The sequence below is a fragment of the Hyperoodon ampullatus genome, assembly GCF_949752795.1.
Source record: "Hyperoodon ampullatus genome assembly, chromosome: 17".
Taxonomy (NCBI): domain Eukaryota; kingdom Metazoa; phylum Chordata; class Mammalia; order Artiodactyla; family Ziphiidae; genus Hyperoodon; species Hyperoodon ampullatus.
In genome coordinates, this window is record NC_136930.1 from 59435370 (window position 1) to 59458977 (window position 23608).

The window sequence follows — 23608 nt, forward strand, 5'->3', positions numbered from 1 at the left end:
TCCTATCATCCAGAGCAGCTGACACGATCAACTACTGAAGGCTCAGTTACAGCACCAATTGAGACCTCCAACAGGATGCCATCTTAAACTAGTGGACAATATATCAGGTCATCTCTTCATAGCCAAAATAGATCTGGGAACCAAGGGACAAAAGTTGGAGTGACTACGTTCACCATTCCTTCAAAAAGCCACTGAACAATTTTTGCTTCTTGTCTTTATGACCTCAGGGTCAGTGTGTTTGGAGGCCTTAGTAGCTAAGGGAGGAATGCATCCACCTGGGCACAGAGTCATGGTTCTATTAAACTGGAAGCTGAGACTTGACCACTTTGGGCTCCTCATGCCACTGAACCAATAGGCAGACAAAGGGGTCACTGTACTGGCTGGAATGACTAGCAGCAACTGAGATTCTACTACACAATAAAAGCAAGGATTCCATCTGCAATCCAGGGGATTCACTGGAATGCCTCTTAGGTCCACGTGACCAACAGTCCTCATCAATGGAAAACTGCAACAACTCAATGAAGTCAAAACAAGCAAGGAGGGCCTCCCTGGTGGCGCAGTGGTTGAGAGTCCGCCTGCCGATGCAGGGGATACGGGTTCATGCCCCGGTCTGGGAGGATCCCATATGCCGCGGAGCGGCTGGGCCCGTGAGCCATGGCCGCTGAGTCTGCGCGTCCGGAGCCTGTGCTCCGCAACGGGAGAGGCCACAACAGTGAGAGGCCCGCGTACCGCAAAAAAAAAACAAGCAAGGATGTAGACCCTACAGGAATGAAGGCCTAGGGCAGACCAAAAGAAATGCCGTCAAAAGGAAAGAGAAAAGCGAATGGGTGGAGGAATAAGGAAGCTGCGTATATCAACCCTGACCCTGACACCGGCTGAAGAAAGCAGAGGCTGTAGCAATTAATTTTCACATCCTTTCAACCACTTTTCTTCTACTGTCTTATGTGAAAGATACTGGTGATAGCTAATATCTTAGATGGGAATAATGCTGAACTGCCATTTCTTCACACCAATAGATTAGTCCAGGGATCAGCAAACTTTTTCTTAAAGGGCCAGATAGTAAACAGACATAACGGGCCACACAGTTTCTGTCACAGCTATTCCACTTTGCCATTGTAGCTCCAAAGCAACCATAGACAGTGTATAAATAAGTGGCTGTGGCTGTGATCAAATAAAGCTTGACTCACAAAAACGGGAAGTTGGCTAATGCCAACGCCTACAATAGCTGATAAGGCTTCGTTAAGTTGGGAACACTTTCATCATAACAAAAGACAAGAGAGGATGATCTGGGGCAAAAGGGGTAGACTGTTCTGGATATTCTCCTTTTGCCCCTCCTAATCTGCCCTCTCTGCTTTACTCTGCACCCCAGGAGTAGCATTAACTAGGGACGAGCCCTCTGGCTGCCTGTTGGGGTGATCAACTGGGAGGCACAAAGAGAAAACTGAAAGCAGAAGAAAATCGAGCTCCGTATATTTATTCCCCCAGGTTCCTCCCTGCCAGGCTGAAGGACGCAGTAGCTCCACTCTTCTATCAAAGACCATAGCTCCTGTAAGGGAAGTGTTTCCTACAGGTACAGTAGGTTCTTGTAACCTCTCCCTTCCTTTGTTCTCTCAGGTTTAGAAGTGATAACTGTTTCTCGTTGCTAACCTAGGGTGCTCCTCCAACTTTTGTTGGTTTCTCTTAACCCTAAGTAGTCCCTTCATTACTTCCCTCAATTAATCTGTAGACTGTGCCTTCTGGGACTCTAGCCCATAGGCCACCTAACCAATCTTTCCAACGGGAGACGTAAAAATCACCTACAACTCCTTTCTAGCATTCCTAGTTAAGAGTCATCTGCAAGTCCTTTCTGCCTATCATAGTGCCAGGGGTAGAGGATGTGGAAAGGGGAACGTTTGATTAAAAATGGCTCAATCACTTGCTATCTTCATGCCCTTAAGAAATTTACTTATCCTCCATTCTTTCAGCTGCTTTATTTATTAAAATAAGGATTAAAATAGTATCCATCTAAAAAAAATTAGCATCTACCTCATGGGGTTACTGTGAAGATTAAGTGAGGTCATACACACAAAACCTTAGAAGATGGTCTTACATGTAGTATGTATGTAATAAATGTTCACTATCAGTCAATCATGTCAACTCTATTTCTATGCCATTTTACTAATGATACCTCCATTCAGGGCTAAATCATTTCTACCCTAGATTATTACAGTAACCTTTAAACGAGACTCTTTAATCCTCATAACTTCCATACCCAATTCATACAACCCAACACACCTAAAGTATCCTTCCATGAAGTATAAGGTAAATAATCATATGTAAGGGATTTTGAAAGAGAAGTTCCTTAAATGAGGATATGGGACTTCATAAACCTTTAAGCATCCTTATAAATCTAAGATTCTGTGATTCTAATGAAAAGGTTACATTTTTAAATAGCTCATCTTAAGTAAACAAGTTTGAGAGGGAAGTTGATGTCCTCACTCAAAGAAAACCGGCTCTCACTGAGATTTTGATCTAGTTAATACAGATCTCCCTGAAAGAATAAATTATTTGGGTTACCAAGGACTTTTCCTAGAACAGATATATCAACAATCCATACATCTAAACTGGGGTGGGGCGGGCAGTCTACTAGGTTTAAAACACCTTATCTAGAGCTTCAGTGTAAAGCACTGCCACCTCAACAAGGTCAGCTGAGAGTCAGAAAACACAAGTGGCCTCTTAACAGCCAAGTCAGTGCACGTACCAATCTTAACTTTTTTCATAGAAGAAATCTCGCTGTGGACTTATTCTTCTTACATACACGATTCTAAAATGTTTGGTAATACGGACTTTCATATTCCACAACAGATTAAAAGAAATAAAACTTTAATCAGGAAACAGGAAGAAAAAGAAAAGAGAGAACTGAGGTGGCAGCCAATACAGCACAGCCATGGCCCTTAGAGTCATATAGACTTCTGAGTTCTAATTATTACCTATTCTCGAAACACAGTTACCGGGACAGAAAAGTTTCTAAGTACTGTAAAGGGTGGACTGTTACTGCTTATAACCGCTGAGGATATACTTACCACAACAGATTTTCTCTGGAAGTTTATGTTGTTGATGCAGACGACCTGATGAGTTGTACATTAAAGAATAAAGAAATATTTCAGTTATTAAATAATGCATAACTCTATCCAAGTATAAACAAGAACTGTGTTCTAGGCAGCTCAGAATCACACTTATCTTTCATGCTAAAACCCTACAAATTAGGGTAACTTGCTCATTTTAAATTTAGCAACAGCCACGAAAATAAATTTCTTTGGACAAAAATGCAACTTAGTACTTTAAGAAAAAGGTTTATTAACCTGCAAGAAGCAGTAGATCTGCTGAATTACACTGTCATTCAAACCATTTTCGGCCTACAAACACCATCCCCATCACCGTGAGTGGCTCCCAGTTTCCCACTAGGTCTCCCAGGCCCACGAAATCAGTTTCAAGCAATCACAAAACATAATTAATGAAAACTAAACGTAGAAGAAAGGGAGATGAAAAAATACTTATAATTTATAGGGCCTTGGGCTTTCAAAGCCCTTGTCTCCTTTCTTCCTGTTCATTCTGGCGGGCTCTAAACCAGTCGGCGGCATGAAGGGACCCCGCGGAGCTCGGCTTCCCGGCTTCCCTGGGGGCGGCGGGGCATTACCGGTCTCCGGCACCTGACACTCCCCGCTCCCCCGCGCACCCAACAGTCACACCCCGCGGCCGGGGCTCCCACGGCACCCACTCCCGGCCCTGCCCGATCTGCCGCCGCCAACGCCTCCAACTCGCTCCCGCGATTCGGCTCCGTCAGCTGTCTCCGCCGAGCTTCTGTCACGGAGATGCCCCTCACACCAAGAACCAACAGCGCCAGCCAGCCGACATCTTGCCGGTCACCTCTGACCAGCGACGTCAGCGGAAGTGGGACAGCGTGAGGGCAGGAGTCGGAAGTTATGTGTCAGTGGGCGGGGCTTGCCCGAGTGCCGGAGTTTTTTGTTTTCGTCTTTTCGTATACGGACGGTGGGTGAGAACTGTTTAAATTTCGGAAAGCGGCCAGAGATATTTTGTGGGTGAGGCGAACACAGCGAGAAGGAAAGAAGGAAACACTAAATTTTAGAGGAATAAAGATCTAGCGCAAACATATTGAACAGTATGGGGAAAAGGTTTTCGAAGAGCCAGGGGCTGGGGACTAGGAACCCGGGAAATAGGAAACCAGGAGAGGTGTGCCTCTGGTCCGCTGTGTGAAAAGACACCATAAACTCACTGGAGCTCAGTGATTTAGGCTATAAAATACGTGATTAGACCTCAAGGAGTCTAAATTGAATTCCGGAGTCCTCACTAGGCACTGCTGCCTCAGTGTTTATTGAAAAAAAGAAATAAAATTAGTGGATTATATAGATGCAGAATTTATTGAAACACCGGACAAATATTTTGAAGCCATCGTATTTGCACTTTATGCATGAGAATAAAACAGTTGTAAATTCCAATAACAGTTAAATCTTGGTTAATTGTGGATTGTGCGGTTACAAAAAAAAATTAACTTCGGACTAGATTTAACCTTGGCCTACCCCTTCCAACTGTCTTGGTGACAAGTTCATTAGCTAAGTTAAAATTAATTTGAACTTTGTTCTAAACGAAAACACACTAGGAAAATAAAGATGTAAAGGAACTTTATCAAGCATTCCAAAACCTGCCAGAGATTACTTGTAGTTTTCGAGTATTACCTGTGTCAGTATCCTTTATTATAGCATTATAAACTACTGTTAGCATTCTTCATTTAGGATTAGTATTGAAATGGGTCTTCTTGAATTATAAACTTTAACACCATTTTGCATGGAAGATGGGGGGATATTTAGGGAGATAGATGCAACTGGATTAAAGAGAGGTCACTGGGTTAAGGAAAGAATGGGAGACAAAGAAGCAGAGAGGGAGTATGCAAACTTTCATCCCAGAGTGCATATCTCAGGTGGGAAGTAGATGGGCCCCTGGGCTGGACACCTGGTGTCTGTCAAGTGAAGTAAAATTGAAGCTTTGTTTTCCCCCCTATACTCCAAGGATAAAGCTAGTGGCAGAAGCTGACCTCTGCTGATGTAAAGAGATAAGATGACCACTCCTGAGGTCAAGAAAATTTCCCTGACTGCACAGGCACAGGAAGGCTCCTTGGACGTCAAAAAAGAGAGGGGTGCCACCCATGAGTGTGGACACATCCCCACAAGCCTCTGCGGTGGAATCCACCTTAGCAAAAAGTTGGGCACGCATGTTAGGGAGTGTCCTAGAACAGGTCAGATGTGGGAAAAGAAACAAGATAATCGTCCAAAGATACACAAAGACCCGGAAAAACTGTCTTATGTAAGTGATTTAAATCACCTCTTTACTGGGCTCCTCCTCAGTAGGGAGGACGCCCACACCCCTTCTCTCTGGGTGTGTGTTTCTGCCTTGCTTCTGTCTTAAACAATCTGTTTCTCTGTGTGCTCTCCCACTTGTGCCATGTCTCTAATAATAAACTTTGTACCTGTTTTTACAGTTTTTGCCTTCTAGAAACATTCTTGCTTTCAAACCGGGCAAGAGCCAGGGGAACTTTGCTTCTCGCCTCTAGCCCCTGGTGGACTAGCGGCTAGGATCCCTGGTTTTCATCCAGGCTACCCAGGTTCAACTCCTGGGCAGGGAACTAAGATCTCTCTTTAGAACCGCTCACTGCTGTCTCTCTGAAATCGTATCTACATCAGCCAGGTGAATAGGAGCAACTGTCAAGCCAATTTCATCAATATAAACAACTAATTTAGATAAATGATATAGCATCACATGACTTCCTGTTTTGGTGGAAAGTCAAAAGTAGAGGGGAACTGACTTGAGAAATGACATTTAAGTGAATAAATAATTCTCTTCTAGGAAACTATTTAGCTCTCTGAAAACTTCTAAATTTGTTAATAATTAGAATGGCAAATCCTAATTAAAGAAATGCAGTTTTAAATATAAAAAAAGCAAAACTGTTAATTCTATAAATAAACCCACAAAGACTACTGAGACACTAAATATAGGAAATAACACTTTCTTTTGTCCTTGTTTTCACTGTGTACCTAATACAAATATAACCTGAAAGATATAAAATACCCTATTACGTTTACGAAAAAAAAAGAGCAGTAGTTTTAAAATGCTTAAGATGAGGAGAAAAATGCCTCAAAGAATTCGGTTTTTAAAAGTCTGGACTACAAGTACATAAAAAGTTTTCTTATAACCAGCAACTTTACAAAGCAACTTTAGTCGCAAAGACAAGACTGTTGTTCTTTTTAAGAAATGGGTCTTCTTGAGTTATAAACTTTAACACCATTTTGAATCGAAGATCGAGAATATTTAGTGAGTAATGCACCAATGGTTTGCTTCTCTCCACACAAATCTCTGTGGGAACAGTAAAAAAATTAATGAACATCATAAATATTCTAGGGAACATAACACAATTTTCACAGCACTAGCTATTTATATCTCTCTCCCCCAAATCCATCTTTCCAACAAACATAAGGGTGTGTATTTGTGGGAGAGATAGGGTAGGGAGAGATTACTAAGCCATAACTGAACGAGGTACATCACATGTATGTATTATCTCCAACCTTCACAGTAAGAGTAACGTATAATTTAACCCCATGTTAGGTATAAGGAAACAGGTTCAGGTGGTAAAGGATGGAGCCAAATTTTGCAGCCAGCTCTGTAGGTCTCCAAAGTCTGTGTTTTTTCCATTATATCACACAGGCTTCCAAATCAGACATAAAAGCAATGTGACACAGTGGGGTCTAGACTCGGAGAACCTGGATACCAGGCTACCTGTGTAAGCTTATCTAGGTTACCTAACCCTACCTGAATTTTAGCTTCCTCTTCTGTACCTCAAAGAAGAGAAGACTTTGACTGGAACATCATGAGGGAAGGGAAGATATGGGAGGACCTGAGCTGGGGAAGGGATCAAGGGAAGATCACACAGGGCCTTGAAGAACATGAGAGGGAGTTGTAATTTAATTGTACATATAATGGGAAGCCAGTGGAGGGTTTCATAGAAAAGCATAATGTGATCTAAGTTTTAAATAATGGAGGCAATGAGTTGATGATTATGGAAGCTAGGTAGTAAGTACATGGAGGGTTCCTTATATTTTACTGTTACTTTTGAATGTTTAAAATTTTCCAGAAGTTTAAAAGGAGGGGAGAGGAGAAGGGAGCAAAAACTAAAAGAGGGAGACCAATCAGAGGCAGGTATGAGATGATCCATCAGGTTTCGCTCACAGTTTGAAACAGGGGGCAAGAGAAAAAAAGACAAGGAAGATTTCTAGACGTTTTGCTTGGGTAACTGGATTAATGGTAGTGCTGGTAGCTGAGATGAGGGTGATGGGGTTAGGACAGGGGGAATCAACAGTTCCATTATGAGCATGTTTGAAATTCCTATTAGATATCCAAGCAGAAATTTAGATTAGGTAACTAGATGTAAGAATCTGGAGCGCAGGAAAATGGTCAAGTATGAAGATAAAATTAGGAAGTCACTGGGCTTACATGAGGGCACCAAAAGAAAAAATACAAAATGAAGAGAAGATAGCCAATAATAGAAGGCTAGAGCACTCCGACATTTAAAGATTGGGAAAACAAGGAGACATCAGCAAGAGATGGAAAAGGAGCTGCCTTGGGGGAGAAAGGAGAAGGCTGGTGTGTTTCAAGTAGGAAGGGGTCCACTGCGTCAAATAGTGTTAAGAGGCCAAGTAAACAAGGACAGACAATTGACCACTGAATGTAAAAAAGAAAGATGCCATTGGGTTAAGGATCTGTCATTGGGTTAAGGAAAGAATGGGAGACAAAGAAACAGAGAGGGAGTACACAGACTTAAAGGGAGCTTTCTTGTGAAGGAGAGCAGAGGACGTGGGGTTCCATAGACTGTTATTTTTTTTTTTTTTATAAGATGAACAGTACTACAGAATACTGTTCACAGCAATACATGTGTTGCTGGCCATAATCCAGTTGGTGGGAGACACTGATAACACAACACGGGAAGGGACAACTAGAGGATCCTTTTAACAAGGCCAGAGGGGATGGATCTAGTGCAGAAGGAGGGTTGGCCTTAGAAGCAAGGACAGTTCATGCATCACACAGGATGGATGGCAGAGCAAGTGTGCGCACACACAGGAGGCTGGCAGACTGGGCCATGGGAAAGGAGGTAGTTCTTGTCTTGCCTGCTTCTGTTTTCTCAAGAAATATGGTTGTGGGCTTCCCTGGTGGTAGAGTGGTTAAGAATCTGCCTGCCAATGCTGGGTACACAGGTTCAAGCTCTGGTCTAGGAAGATCCCACATGCCGCGGAGCAACTAAGCTGTGCGCCACAACTACTGAGCCTGCGTTCTAAAGCGCGAGCCACAACTACTGAGACCATGCGCCACAACTACTAAAGCCCGTGTGCCTATAGCCTGTGCTCTGCAACTGCAACAAGGGAAGACACCGCAATGAGAAGCCCGCACACGGCAATGAAGAGGAGACCCTGATCGCCTCAACTAGAGAAAGCCCACGTGCAGCAATGAAGACCCAATGTAGCCAAAAAAAGAAAAAAAGAAAATACGGTCATAAGCTTAGGATGAAGAGGTAACGGGGTATTGCTGGTATGAAAAGAGAAAAGAAGATGTAAAGTAAGTTCCAATGGTTGAAAAGTTTCATGAGGAAATGGTGCCTTGCCAGGGGCCCTGCTAATTACCACTGAAGTTTTTAAGTGAGACTAGCAAGCCACACTGTGTCATTTCTCTCCAGGAAATTTCAGCTGCCCTGGTGCAGGTACAGAGTAAACAGGAAGTTGGGTTTAATCTTTGAAGATTTTTGCCAATGAGGTATGACAGGACACAGAGATAGGGTGCAAGGCGTAGAGCGGGTACAGTAAGAGTTAGAAAGACTGACCCTGGAAAGCAAGCCAGGGAAAGAGAAGAGAGAGGCCCTGAGAGGTAGGAGATGCAGAGAGGAAGTGGTAGTGTTTATTAGTGGCTTTGAGGTTGGTTCTACAAGCAGTGGCTTCAGGGCTAACTTGTTCTTCCACAGTCTGGCTTCTACCAGAATGTTAAAGTAAGGGAGTGGGAAAGAAAGAAGGTGGCCATCAGAGAGGGGTGCTTGCCTTAGAGTCATAGGAGGGTATACAGTTGACTGTCCCTCTATGAGCTGCAGTTTGCAAGGAGAAGAGCAAAGAAGTGATTCTAGAAGCAGTAGTAAGGAAGAGAGATGACACATACCCCACCTCCCAGATCAGTAGTTGTGAAGAATGATAGAGAAGACAGCCACCACTAGAGAAAGTTTGGAAGGAAGCAGTGTCTTCCAGGAATACTCAAAAAAAAAAAAAAAAATCTGAAAATCTAAAACCCTGTGCCACTCATCATAAGAAGAACAGTCAAAATCCATTCGTAAGAAATTACTTACTCAATATATGGAGCAATATCTTCTTCTGTCCACTTCTCCCTCAGAGAGAACAGACTATTAAAACGTTCCTGATTATCCTCAGGCAAATCATCTACTTTCAGCAAAAATATGGTTTCTGGTCTTGAGTGTCTATCCACCAAGGCTAAACCCTATAAGAAATGAGAAAAAGGACAGTTCAAGTAATGGTCTGATGTTTAAAAATGACTCATTTACCTTACGTTTAGCTTAGCCCAAGGTATTTAAAACATCATCCACATGAAACTTACACAAACTACCCAGAAACTTACAATAGCCTTTTTCATAAAAGAGCCCCTCTAAGCAGTGACTTAACCTTCCCTTCTGTAATCTGGCTTTTACTACCACCAATTTATTGAGATGGCTCTAGTTCTAAAGGTCACTGATGACCTGTCGTTGCCAAATCCAGTGGGCCCTTTTCTTGGATTCATCTCGCTAGACCCGTTTATTTTGTTAGTGTTGATCACTCCTTCCTCTAAGCCTTTAAGCCTGCATCACGATCTCATTATTTTTCTCCTAACTTGATGTTGTAGTTCCCTGGCCCCCTACCCCATCCCTCTACTTGTTTCACCGTCACTGTCCTAGGTAACCTCTCTAAACCCGTGACTTCAACCACCACTTACTTACAAATATTACAGTCATCAGCAAGTATCTTCAACTCAAATCCCTCTTCCAAGCACCAGACCTCTATATCCAAACCTATATATGCACTCATTGTGTTTGTCATCCAAACCTGTTCTCATCCTGCTAATCCTAGGAAACCAAGGCATCATCCTAGATTCCATTATTCAAACCCCACATCTAAGTGGTCACTAAATCATACATATTTTAAGGCCTTAACATTTCTCTGTCCTTTCCCCATCACCTATTTCTTTGGCCCATACTCTCTGAGTTAGGAGTAAAGTGTTGGAAACCTAAATTTTTCATAATCTAGCCAACCTTCCATCAACCCATCCTCATTACTGTCATAGTGTTCTTTCCAAAAGGCAAAACTCATCAGGTAGCATTTCTAACTGATGCCACTCAACGGCCCCAAAGAGCTTTCTAGATAGAGCTGAGATTCCTTAGCACAGTCCATAGTGTCCTTCACCAACTCACCAGCACCCTTCTCTCCAGTCATGCATCCCTACTGTGTGTCCCAATTTTTATCCCTCCATGCTCTCCTGGAACCTTGTCTCTCCTGGAACCTTGTCTCTGCCCTTCCGTCTAGAGTAACACATGATCCTTTCATACTCGGCAGCTAAAACATTCATTCCTTCAGAAAATCATCCCTGATTGACCAGTCAGATGGATAAGCCCCTTCATTTGCTCCCATAACATCTTGTGCATGCTCTTCCCATGGCACAGATCACTCAACATTGTCAGAAGAGATATATACATGTAATGTGCACCCCCATTGCCGGACCCCAGGCTGAGGACCTAGATGGCACCTTGTGTGACATTTTCTGCTCAGCATCTAGCAAGGTAAGTTTAGACATAAAAGGAACTCTGTAAATATTGAGCAAATACTTTCACTTATTTAATAAATTCTCATTGAGCATATACTACATGCCAGGCAGTATGCTATATATTGGCAAGCAACAGTGAAAAAAATTCTCTTAAAGTGGAGAGCAGAGAACCACATAATAAAACATTTTTCTGAAGCTAAGTGAGAATACCATGAAGGAGAAATCCAGGGTGCCATGGAGAGTAAAACAGGAAGTATTTTTTTTAGAGTAAAGGAAGGCCTCCTTGATGAAGTGACTCAAAGATGTGTAGGAGGTGGCCAGGTGACACTGGGGAGAAGTTTATTCTAGAACAAAAAGCTTTGTGTAAAAGTCCTAAAGTAGGAAAGAGCTTGATGATCTTAAAAATCTGAAAGAAGGCTGGTATGCAGTGGACAGGAGAGAAAGTATCAAGAGATGAAGCTTACAGAGGATGGTATGAAGGGCCTTGTAGACCAAGATTTTACATATTTTATATTGTAAAATATTATTTTATATTATAATACTCTGGATTTTATATCTTAAATGCAATGGGAAATCATTAAAGTGATTTAAGCAAGAAGTTCATCTAATCTGACGGACATTTTTGAAAGATCATTTTAGTAGCACCGCAGAGAAAGGATTGGAGGTGGGCAGTTAAAAGTACAGAAGGCCCGCTTAAGGATTCTATTGTGAGCCAAACATGATAGTTTCAGCTAAGACAATGCCGATGGAAATGGAGAAAAAAGGAACAAAATGAGATACACCAGGTGGGAACCAGGATTAACTGTAAATGGGCCTGAGTGATCTCACTGAGTTGACAAATGTTCTAAAACTAGACTGTGGTGGCTGGTAACTCATTAAATTTACTACAAATCACCCTTTTCAAAAGGGTGAACTGTGATATGTAAATTACACTTCAATCAAGCGGGATTTTGGGGGGTTTTTTAAGGATTTTTGTGATGTAGAATGCACTCCTAATGGGGGGCTAGGAAAATAAACAGGCTCCAAATTCAGTTCCAATACAGGCTTCACTTCACCTAGTAACCTGCTGAGCTATGGAGGTAATCACCTGCTGAGCTATGGAGGTAATCACCTGCTGAGTTATGGAGGTCATCACCGTCGCCGCCTTACCTTAAGCTGATCGAGCCTAGTTATCACTCCTTCAGGAACACTCTGTTGCCACACTTCCTGAAACTCAGCGAGATTGAATTTCACGGCATTCTGAAGTAGCATTTGTGCTGTAGCTCTGCATATTTTATCTGCACTCAATTCAAAATAAACTTCACCTAAGGAAAACGTATCAGAGAGTTTCACATGGTCCTCTGACAATTAATTATACTACTCATTTTTATACACAACTCATCTCCCATCACCCTATGGAGTTCTTATTTTTAACAGGAAGACATTTGAAAAAGGCATACCAATTTTAACACATAAGAGTTAAAATACCCGTTAAAATACTTTCCCAATCTTACCTTCCTCTGTATATTTTTTTCCATAACATTTAAGACAGTGTCCGATCATCTCCCTGAAAAATTTTAAACACTTATTTGAAAAGTTTTTCACATATTTATACATTACCTTTTAAACACCATTGCTAACTAGAAACTAAGATAAATTGGAAATAACTAAAGGATTTTGGTTGCCAAGTATAAAACCTTACATTAGAAACTAACTAAAATACACTGGAAAGTTACTATATACCAGGTCCCATGCTAAATATTTTTACACAAATTATATGAGCATACCTTTGTTATAAAATAGCTTAAATTATTCCTTTATAATTTTTATGGCAGAGAAAAAAAAGATACACATTTATTCACCCCAATGACCAAAATTCCCAAGTCCTTCTTGGTTGTATATTCTTTAGATTTCTATAAGATATCAAAATATAAATAGTCTATGCCCTGGGTTTAGTCTTACCCTGAAAATAATTTTCTTCCCCTTAAGGAAATCTGGAAGGACAATGAATAACATACTTACTCTGTCTCTAATGGTCCAAGTTCCTGAAGGCATGTATTCAAGGGAACTTTACTAAAAGACCAAGATTCAGAATCCACAAGCTGAGTTATGTGATTCAGAAGTTTCATCTCATAATCAAATTCAAGAATCCTCCAATAACCTACAAATTCCAAAGTTATATTTACCAAAGGACATTTTAAACAAATGAATTGGCTGATAGACTGATAAAGCAGCAGTAAACTCTTGCCCACTGCAAAAAAGAGACACGAAAAGTCTTAGCTTTCTTTGTAAACAATGCTTCTGTTTATGCTTGTCTCCTGATCATTACAAATTGTGTCTTATGGGAGATCAGATGGTTTTTAAAGAGTACTTTTCATATGACTAACGTTTTGATTTTTTTTCAAGTGCTTTAATACTCAATTATCTCACAATAATCTTGTCGTTCTAAATGGAAATGTGGAAACCTGTAGCTGGTACAGTCATTTCATTAGAACGTCATACAAATGAGGTGAAAGTCATAGGTTGGATATCCCACACAGTGATCTCTGCTATGGGGCACTGCCATGGTTACAACCCTCATCTCAGCTATCTTGGAGAGGTGTTCTCATGCTCATAAAGAAGTCTAGCTCATTTAAGAGATAACAGACTCAGAAGTACAATGTGGACCAGCGGCAAAATAAAAGCTGAGCCTCAAGATACGTTTCCCTATTCCTGTGAAAGACTATGAAATGCTGTCTTATAACCAAAGGCACTACCACCACCCCTAGAGAAACAAATCACATACACACGCACCAAATCAAGTACACTCACACCAAGGGAGAATGTTCCTATTCTTACTCTGAAAAAATAAAGGCAACGTTAAAAAATGGAATGCGTGATGTAAAACTGAAAAAGAAAACTAGGAAAAAATAATCTTTGCATCCCCACACACACATACCCCCAAAATGTTATCCATTCCCATGCAATAAGTGAATAATACAGAGGTCTGCATTAAGCCCATTGGTTCTTCTTTTTTTTTTTTTTTTTTAACCTTAACATTCATGGTACCCCCCTTATACCATAGTAATTAGCAGCAGGCATCCACAATTAGAAACTTTATGCCCGATGCTTAGGACCAAATGTGTCTCAAGGAACCACAACAAAGAGCTAAGTGTTTCCAGTTAGTTCTAAAGTCATCTGCAGCTGCTTCGCTCAGCAGAATTCACCACATTTGAGAGTTACAGTCTCACAAAAGCTAATCTTGCTTGGAAGATTTAGGAGTGCATCCACCAAACCATGCCAATTTCCTCCTTCCTAACACATGGGTGCAGAATTAAGCTGCTTCTCTGGGCAAGCTTAAGAGGGCTGAAGGGCTTCCCTGGTGGCGCAGTGGTTGAGAGTCTGGCTGTCGATGCAGGGGACACGGGTTTGTGCCCCGGTCCGGGAAGATCCCACATGCTGCGGAGCGGCTGGGCCCGTGAGCCATGGCCGCTGAGCCTGCGCATCTGGAGCCTGTGCTCCGCAACAGGAGAGGCCACGGCAGTGAGAGGCCCATGTACCGCAAAAAAAAAAAAAAAAAAAAGAGGGCTGAAAAATGCACACAAACATCTACTCAAGTGTTACTGCAGGCCTGGATGCCAGAAAAAAAAATAGCTCCTACTCTACCACTCCAGACCAGGAGATAATCAAAATACAAGATACTACTGGGCTTCTCCATCAACCCCTGAGACCAACACATACCACTGCAACTTTTATACAGGTTTCTTACATAAACTACTTAACACATTCAAAAGTATGTTGAGTTATCACAAGAAGAAACACATCTTCCAAGCAATTTGGAAATACAGTGAGTTAATTCTGAACCAGGAGTTCAAGTACCTGGGTTTTGTGCCTTATTCTGTCACTAACTCAACATGGAACCCTGGACAGGTCCGTTTCCCTTCCTAGGCCTTAGTTTCCTCACCTATTGAAAACAATGAAGGGATTAGACTACCTGATATCTAAGACCTTTCCTGATCTAATATGGTTCATCTATTACCACTCAGTCCAAAGAAAAAGGCCTGTAAGGAGTGGAAAAAGTCACTGGTCAGAGACTGTAAAGGTGATCACATGTAGTCTCTACCCCACACCCCAAAATACAAATATCACCTCTGAGCCCAAAAGAAGGTTAAATAAATAGCATGGAACAGCAATAAACAGGTGAAGATGTCCAAAAATGTCTCTCATATGATGCCCAATTCCATCATTATTAATAATAGTAAGCCATGCTACCTCCAATCTCACAGGCATTTAGAACTTGTAACTGGGCCATTATTTCTTCCTCACTTGCCTGAATTTGATCAAGCAAATCTTCAGTTGTATACTGAAACAAGAAAACAAGAAAACAAGAAAAAAAAAAAAAAAAAGCAAGCACATTTTTAGGCCAAAGAATGTTTTTAGACTTATTGAATAAATACATAGAAGAGATTAAGGCAAGGTACCCTAGTTTAATTTCTTTTGTTAATCTGTAATGATTACTACATAAAATCAGTGGATTCTTAGAAGAAAACAGAGGATGACTCTTTGTGATGTTGGATGTGGCAATGGTTTTAGATATGATGCCCAAAACACAAGCAACAAAAGATAAGACAGATAATGTGGACTTCATCAAAATGAAAACTTGTGTATTTCAAAACTTCATCAACACAAAAGGACAAATACTGTATGATTCCACTTACATGGGAGATTTGGCATAGACAAATTCACAGAGACATAAAGTGGAATAGTGGTTGCCGGAGGGTGAGAGGCAGGGGAAACTGGGGAGTTAGTGTTTAATAGGTACAGAGTTTCAGGTTGGGAAGATGAAAGTTTTCTGTAGATGAGTACTGGTGATGGCTGCAGAGCAATGTGAGTGTATGTAATGCCACAGAGCTGTACAGGTCAAAATGGTTAAAGTGGTAAATTTTATGTTCTGTTTATTTACCACAATTTTAAAAATCAAGAAAAGACAATTCATAAAATAGGAGAAAATACTTGCATATCATATATCTGTCAAGGAGCTTGTATTTAGATTATATAAAAAACTCTCCTACAATTTAGTAATAGATAAATAACCCAATTAAAAATTGGGCAAAGGGGTTTCTGTATAGGCATTCTCCAAAAATACAGAAATAGTCAACAAGCACATGAAAAGATGCTCAAAGTCATTAGTCATTAGGGAAATGCACATCAAAACCACAGTGATACCATTAGGATGGATACAGAAAAGACAGATAGGAACAACTGTTGTCTACGATGTAGAGAAACTGGAACCCTCATACAATGGAAATGTCAAATAGTGCAGCCACTTTGGAAAACAGTCTGGGAGTTCCCCAAAAGGTTATACAGAGTAAGCACAGGGCCCATCAATTTCACTCTTAGGTATGTAAGAAAAACGAAAATGTAGGTTCCCTAGAAACTTGTACATGAATGTTCACAACAGTGTTATCCATAATTATCAAATAATCAATAATATCCAAAAAGTAGAAACTACCCAAATGTCCATCAACTGATGAATGGATGAATAAAATATGGTATATCCATAAGATGGGGTACTATTCAACAATAAAAAGGAATGAACTACTGATGCATGCTACAACATGAATGAACCTTGAAAACAGCATGCTAAGTCAAAAGCCTGTCAGAAAAGGCCACTTATTGATTCTTTTCATATGAAAGGTCCAGAAGAGGCAAATCAATAGAGACAGAAAGTAGATTAGTGGCTGCCTAGGGTTGAGGTGGGAGAGAGAAGGAGGGAAAGGTAGGATTAGAAATTAACAGCTAAGGGGTACAGGGTTTCTTTTGGGGGTGGTGAAAATATTCTAAACTTCATTGTGATGACTGCACAACTCTGTTAATGTACTAAAAACCGTTGAATTATATACTTTAAAATGAGTAAATTGCTTGGTATATGAATTATATCTCAATAAAGCTGTTACAAAGAAAAAAATTCAATCAATCAGTCAAACTTCTAATACAAATATGGTCTTCAGAATACCAGTAGAGTTCTATAACTTTGAATTACATTTAAAACTTAAAATTTTTTTTATCTGGTTTATAAATATTTTTCCATACTTCCAGGAATTAGTCCATTCTGACTTTCCATTTTCATAATGTCTTTTCTCAAGAGCTCCTAATTATAACTTTTAATTAAATAAATTACTTTAATCTCTAAAAAAACTATCATTTCTTAGTTAGGAACATGAGAAGCTTTCAGCTACATAAATGTCACCATGATATCTAGGACTTGCTTTAAAATACTCCAGAAAAAGAAAAAAAACCAAAAAAGGTGGAAGGCAGCAGGTGGACAGAATAAATGAGATTGACAAAATATTGACAGATGTTCAACAGAGTGATGAATATATGGAGGTCTTTCTGTTTTGGGGTATGTTTGAAATTTTCATAATATGAACTTTAAAAAAAAGTCAGCATTAAGTGTCTCTATAGCTCTATTTTTTAAATTCCAAATTAAAAAATGAAAATACTAGTCTTACTTCTGAGTGATTTGAATCCTTTTCTTTTTCACTGTCAGGTCCTTCATAGGTATTTTCCATCAAAAGTTTCTTTAGCTTCTTTAATTTAGGTCTACATCTTCTTAATTCCCAGTAATTATTAGAAAAACCAAAGATCTAGAAATTACAAATACATCATAATCATTTAGGGGCCATTCTAAAAGAAAACTTCATATAAAGTTTCAACCAACCCACTCGCCCTCCACAAGAAGCAAGAAAAGGGAGCCAAAGTATTCTGCTTTCTGTTGAGAAGGCCCCCATCCAGCCACCTCAAGCAGATGGATGGGTATCTTCAGGTACCATCTTTTCAATCCCCAGTTTAGAAGAGACTGCCAACATAGTGAGAATGGATAATTAAGCTCCATATCCCAGGTATACGCTGGAAACTAGAGTATGCCCAGAAAAGAATGACCAGGATGGTGAGAATTCTGCAAACCAGGTAGAAACACAGAAGAAGAATATCTTTAGGCTGACAAATAGAAAATAAAGAAAAAGCATTATCACAGTCTTCAAACAATATATGATAAAGGGAAGGGGGGGAACCCTTGTTCTGTGTTGCTCATGATGTTAAGGATGAAAGACTCCTATTCAATACAAGACCTTCCCACTAATTAGAATTGCAATAATTCCTTATGGACTTGTGAAACAGTGAGAGGCTTATCACTTAAAGAAATCCAGGTGACAGTGGCTAAATGATGGATAAATATTTCTTATCCCTCTCTGTATCTCCAGGATTTGCCCAATGTCTAGCGCTTAGTAGGTGCCCAATAACTGTTTCACATGAAAGAAGGGAAAAAGGCAGAAATGGATTGTCTCCTTCCAGCTCTAACATGGAAGGTCAGGGAATGCATCTACTCTAAAACTAGTAGAAGCCTTGATTGATAAGACAAGGCCCAGAGCCTAATGGAGATGCTGCTGAATCTAAGAAAAGTTTAAGGACCAAAACACAAAGATTGATTTCATCCACAGTTCACAAATTGGCAGCCTGCTGGCTGTATCCAATGCACAGATGTTGGTGTGTACTTTTGTGTTGGGAGAAAAAGGGAGGTTTAGTATAGAGTTTTCATTAGTTGCCAACATTGAAAAATAAGATGTTGCCCCCCAAAATCTAAATTTTAAGCTTCACTTGGACAAAGGAAATCCGAAGATGTGGCAATGCTGGGCCTGCTTTCCCACAAGGCCAAGAAGTGCCCATCCACTTACTTGGGGCTTGTGTGCTCTAATCTGTCTTAGATCCCCCATTCCCTATTACTCCTGAGACTGGGTATTCACTACCATTTATCAACTCCAGTCTGCTTTGCTCACGTGCATTCCTTAGCCAGCCTTTTTAGGCATCTAAAGTGCAACCACAGATTTAAAAACTCTGGTTAGTAGAGCTTTGTTAAGTTTTACTCAGTCTCAGAACACAGAATTCCCATAAGAAGAGCTCAAAGATACTCACAGGTATTGTTATACCCTCCCCAAAGCACCTACAAAACAGCTACAAGAAAAATAACACCTTTTCCAAAAGGATGAACTGTCAATATTTCTAGTTAATTACAATGAAAGACACAACCCTGCAAAAAACAAAATGCAATATTTACTGGCAGTTCTTCTGTTCTAGCAACATATATGAATCACTGAAATGTCCCAGTATTTTCCCTTATTTCTATTCCAATTCTATTTTTAGGAACTAGCTGGCCTAAAGTTTAATAGAATTAAGGTCTGTGCTTTGATTGTATATGTATAACAATCTAGCCAGGATGGGGACTTTGGTTTGGTATCTGCCAACAGCAGTCTCCAAAATAATTAAAAATTTGTTATACATGGCTATAAATAGTAATGAACTAAACTAATTTCAAAGGTGAAAAACACACTTCCCTCAGAAACAAATTTCTTCATTTCTCTGCCTCATCTAATGCACTAGTTATGGTTTGAGGGAGTCCTTTCAAAACCTATCCATGGTAAAACTTTTAAAATGAGTCACCTAATAGCAAATTTTCTATACTACAGAAAATGGTCAGCTTATCTGGGACTTAGATTGGGATAATAAAGACAACTTTACGTGATTCCAAACAAACAAAAATAATGCTGAGAAATTTCAAATTTCATTAGAGAACTTTTCAGATTCTCTATGATTGTACATTTTACACCTCAAGTTTGTTTGTTTGTTTTTTGGCCACGCTGTGCGGCATGCAGGATCTTAGTCCCCCCGACCAGGGATCCAACCCTTGCCCCCTGTATTGGGAGCACGGAATTTTAACCACTGGACCGCCAGGGAAGTCCCACACCTCGAGTTTTTAATTAAATGCAAGATTAGCAAATGTGTTGTCATTCTCACATAAATCAGGAAACAGAAGACAGTACCTCAGTGTGAATAACGTTACAGTGTGTCTCTTCCATCTTCATCTGGTCTGGAGTTTTGCAACCAGGAATAAAAAGCAACATATTGGAAGTGTCTGCTATTTTCAAGTCATATGTTTTGTCTTTACTACACAGAACGGCCATCTCATCCTTATCACCACGAATCACAAGACTGCAGGAAAGTGGGAAAAGAAAATACTTGCTTTACTGAGACACCAATGGACATCTTCATTATAAACAGTTCCAAAATCCTCTAGGCTTCTAGAATTTAAAGCTAAGTCTTAAGGCTGTGTCTGGCCCCTGCTCTCACAGCCCTCCCATGAGCTCCACAGAGCAAGGCCTGGGCCAGTTGAGACCCAGAGGGGCAGCCGGTGGCCTCACTAAGGAAAAATAATTCCACATGGGCAAAAAAGATCCAAGGAGGCCAAGAGGCCAAATGTTACCACGTGGCATCTCTGTGCAAACTGCTGGGAAAAGCATCCAAAAGCTTCAGTGAAGATTTCACAACTTTCTAAAATTACTGAAGCAATACTTCTCAAACTTATGTGTAGGCACATTAGGGAACCTTGTTAAAAAGCAGGTCAGGGGCCTTCCCTGGTGGCGCAGTGGGTGAGAGTCCGCCTGTCGATGCCGGGGACATGGGTTCGTGCCCCGGTCCGGGAGGATCCCACGTGCCGTGGAGCGGCTGGGCCCGTGAGCCATGGCCGCTGAGCCTGTGCATCCGGAGCCTGTGCTCCGCAACGGGAGAGGCCACAACAGTGAGAGGCCCGCGTACCAAAAAAAAGAAGAAAAAAAAAAAGCAGGTCAGGATGCAGTATGCCTGGGATGGGACCTAGGACTCTGCATTACTAATAAGCTCCCAGATGATGGCCATGCTGCTGGTCCTGGTACCCACCCAAGAGTTGTCCTTGTTTTGGCCTGAGTATTCCCTAACAATCAAAGGAGCACAACCTGGGCTAATCGTCACCTATGCTGCAAAGAAATCGGGACCCTGAGAAAAGAAAGCTGCAATGTTGAGTGAAAAATATGAAAATGGTATGTTTACAAACTAGACTAAATGATGTCTCCGATAAAGGGTCACAGGTGGAAAAAAGCACGAAGAAGGAAGAGGGGAAGGACAAAAGTGAGGACGTGGAAGAAGAAAAATGATAAAGATAACGGAGATGACAAAAAAGGAGTCGATTCTAGGAGTTTTCCTTGTCTATAAAGTATTTAAACCTCCTGTACACAATTCACTTCTTTTAAATAAATAATAAAAAAACCTGAAATAGAAGACTGAAAATATTTTTTTAAACTAATCCTTAAGTGAAAATAAAAGGTTTTTTTTAAAGCTTCTTGGTGCTAACAACATTTAATAGTCGCAAGTACCTACTCTTAACATTTATTTCCACGTGGCACTATCCCTGCTTTCAAATATTTTGTTTAAAACAACTACCCCTTCCTTCTGCAAAAAAAAAAAAAAAATTAAAACACACATTTTCATTCTGGTTTTTGCCAGCTAGATTAACTATAAGGGTCCTCGCACCTTAAGTCTTTTCTCAAATTTCTGCCATCTCAGCTGGGATGAAAACCCATGAGTGACGTTCTCCTTCAGTTACTTTAAAGATACGTTATTGCTAGCATCTGAAGACTAGCCAGTTAACTATAACACGGTTAGATGAGTTAAGTAGGCAAAGTGAAAGCCTGAAGGATTCAATTTAAAAAGCATACACGAGGGCTTCCCTGGTGGCGCAGTGGTTGAGAATCTGCCTACTAATGCAGGGGACACGGGTTCGAGCCCTGGTCTGGGAGGATCCCACATGCCGCGGAGCAACTAGGCCCGTGAGCCACAACTACTGAGCCTGCGCGTCTGGAGCCTGTGCTCCGCAACGGGAGAGGCCGCGATAGTGAGGCCCGCGTACCGCAGTAAAGAGTGGCCCCCGCTTGCCACAACTAGAGAAAGCCCTCCCACAGAAACGAAGACCCAACACAGCAAAAATAAATAAAATAAATTAATAAGCTCCTACCCCCAACATCTAAAAAAAAAAGCATACAAGAGAACAAACTATACCTAATAAAATACAGATGTTGGAGAAACAACAGAGCAGAACAGAATTAAACCAGAGCCCCTAACTCCTCATTTCTCTCATTTCCAGGGACTGCACAAAGTTGAGAGAACGGACTTCTCTGTTTTTTAACCCACGGTCTTGCAGCAAATGTGTAGCTGACCTAGAATTAGAAAACAGCTTCCGACTCCACTGAGTGACCCCAAGCAAGGCTGTTTTTTGAGGGCCTTCCACAATTACCAAGTCTGTAAAAACAGCTTTACACTCATCCCCCCTCAGTCCTATCTACTGAGTAAAATACATATAAGTAGCAGGCAAGAGGAACTCCATAAATACTGGATATTACCATTGGGCCTTAAGATAGAATGGCAAAGCGTTCTGTGTAGTGCCTGGCCCCACTGTTAACATCTCCAAACCTTCCCCAAGGTTCTATTTCCTGACTTGTTTCCGCTGACAGGGGCCTCCAAGACCAGCCGGACTAGTCCAGCTAACTGGACGGACTAACAGCGGCGCGGACTCCTCGGGAAAACGCAGCCAGCTGGGGATCAGGTCACCGGCCTGCTGCGAGGGGCCTGGTCAAATCAATGCACCTCTCTGGCCCAGTTTCCCCATCCTGTGTTTCCCCGCAGGAAAATCAGAAGGTGGATGGCACGAGGCTGGAGGCGGCAGGCCCCGGCCCCGGCTCACCTGTGTCCTGCCTCAAGCTGCTGGCACAGCGCGGGCTCCAACTCGAGCAGGCAGAAGTCGCCGGCGGCTGCGCTGGCCCCGGGGCCGAAGCCCAGGCAGTGCACGGTGGGCAGCAGCTCGGCCGCGTTCAGCTTGGCGATCTGCAGGGTCGCGTCCACCTCGTCGCGGGTCCTCCTCATCTCTGCGCGGGGTCGGGGGTGGTCCCGCGGTGCGCGAGGGGCCGCAGGTTTAAGACAGTAGAATGAAGCTCCCCGGGCGGCCGCGACCCGGCAAAACAAACAAGTAAAACAGAGCCTGTTTTAAAAGCGCGCCTAGGCGGCTGGGGGTGTGTTTCCGGGGCGGAGCGTGCTGCGGGGGCGTCCCCGAGAGAGTCCGAAAGCGTCCCGGACTCGTGCCCCGCCGAGGACTGCTGGGTCACCCAGGCCGAGCACCGGCTGCTGGAAGGAAACCCGGCCTCCGCGGGGAGCTCTCGGCGGAAGCTGGCTGGAGCTGAGCTGCGACCCCGCGGGGCGCCACGTGGAACCTTCCCCCACCGCTTCCGCTGCCTTCCTCCCCGCCCTGTTTCCTGCCAATACCCCCATTTCCTCGCCATCAAAATAGTCGCGTCTTCCGCCAGTGGCGGGTCTTGCAATAAGCACTTTGCATGCATAATTTCATGAATCCTTCACCACAGCCCTGCGAAGTGGACCCTTTTAAATACCGTTCTGCAAATGAGGAAGCAAGCTCCTTACCCGAGGTGGTACAGCCAGGAGGTAGTAAAGTCTGATTCCAGTCTAGTCTATTACGGCTCGAAAAATACCGCACCGAGTTTGTGCAAACACCTTGGACCCGGAGTGAGGTCCTGGTAGAATTGCACAGGACATCTCACTTCTTTGGGTCTGGGGACCACTCATTAGATCTGGGAATCTATGGCTCGGACTAGATCCATCCGTTCGTTGAGTACCTAGTCTGGGATGGATGGCAGGTGAGGGGCTGAGACCCCGTGTCAAGAGGAAAGCACCTTCCTGAGGTAGGCAAGGCCCTGCAGCGTCCTGGGGAGACAAACGCACCACTACATGATGTGTAAAGTGCTCCTTCGGCTTTCTCTAAGGTGTCTTCTAATACATCAAGATAAGATCTTCTACCAAAGCTAGATCTTAGGCTGTGCTGAACGTA

The 23608-nt window shown here is 42.0% G+C and overlaps 2 protein-coding genes across 2 annotated transcripts in view; both read right to left on the reverse strand.

The window, feature by feature from the left end:
• The window catches only part of TAF2 (TATA-box binding protein associated factor 2), an 82970-nt gene extending 79195 nt beyond the window's left edge, over positions 1–3775 (reverse strand). Inside the window, exons 1-2 of the mRNA XM_079722491.1 lie at positions 3538–3775; positions 3063–3117 (exon numbers count right to left, since the gene is read on the reverse strand). Of these exons, the coding sequence (XP_079578617.1) occupies positions 3063–3117; positions 3538–3620 (138 nt within the window). The 5' untranslated portion in view covers positions 3621–3775. The remainder of the gene's footprint in view (positions 1–3062; positions 3118–3537) is intronic.
• A 2521-nt stretch (positions 3776–6296) lies between these two features.
• Positions 6297–22632, reverse strand: DSCC1 (DNA replication and sister chromatid cohesion 1; the record flags this gene model as incomplete). Its single annotated transcript, XM_079722614.1, has 9 exons — positions 6297–6405; positions 9428–9576; positions 12040–12194; positions 12384–12436; positions 12892–13030; positions 15121–15211; positions 17361–17495; positions 19725–19893; positions 22454–22632. The coding sequence occupies 9 exons, from the start codon at positions 22630–22632 to the stop codon at positions 6297–6299; spliced, it is 1179 nt and encodes a 392-aa protein (XP_079578740.1).
• Positions 22633–23608: the final 976 nt, after the last annotated feature.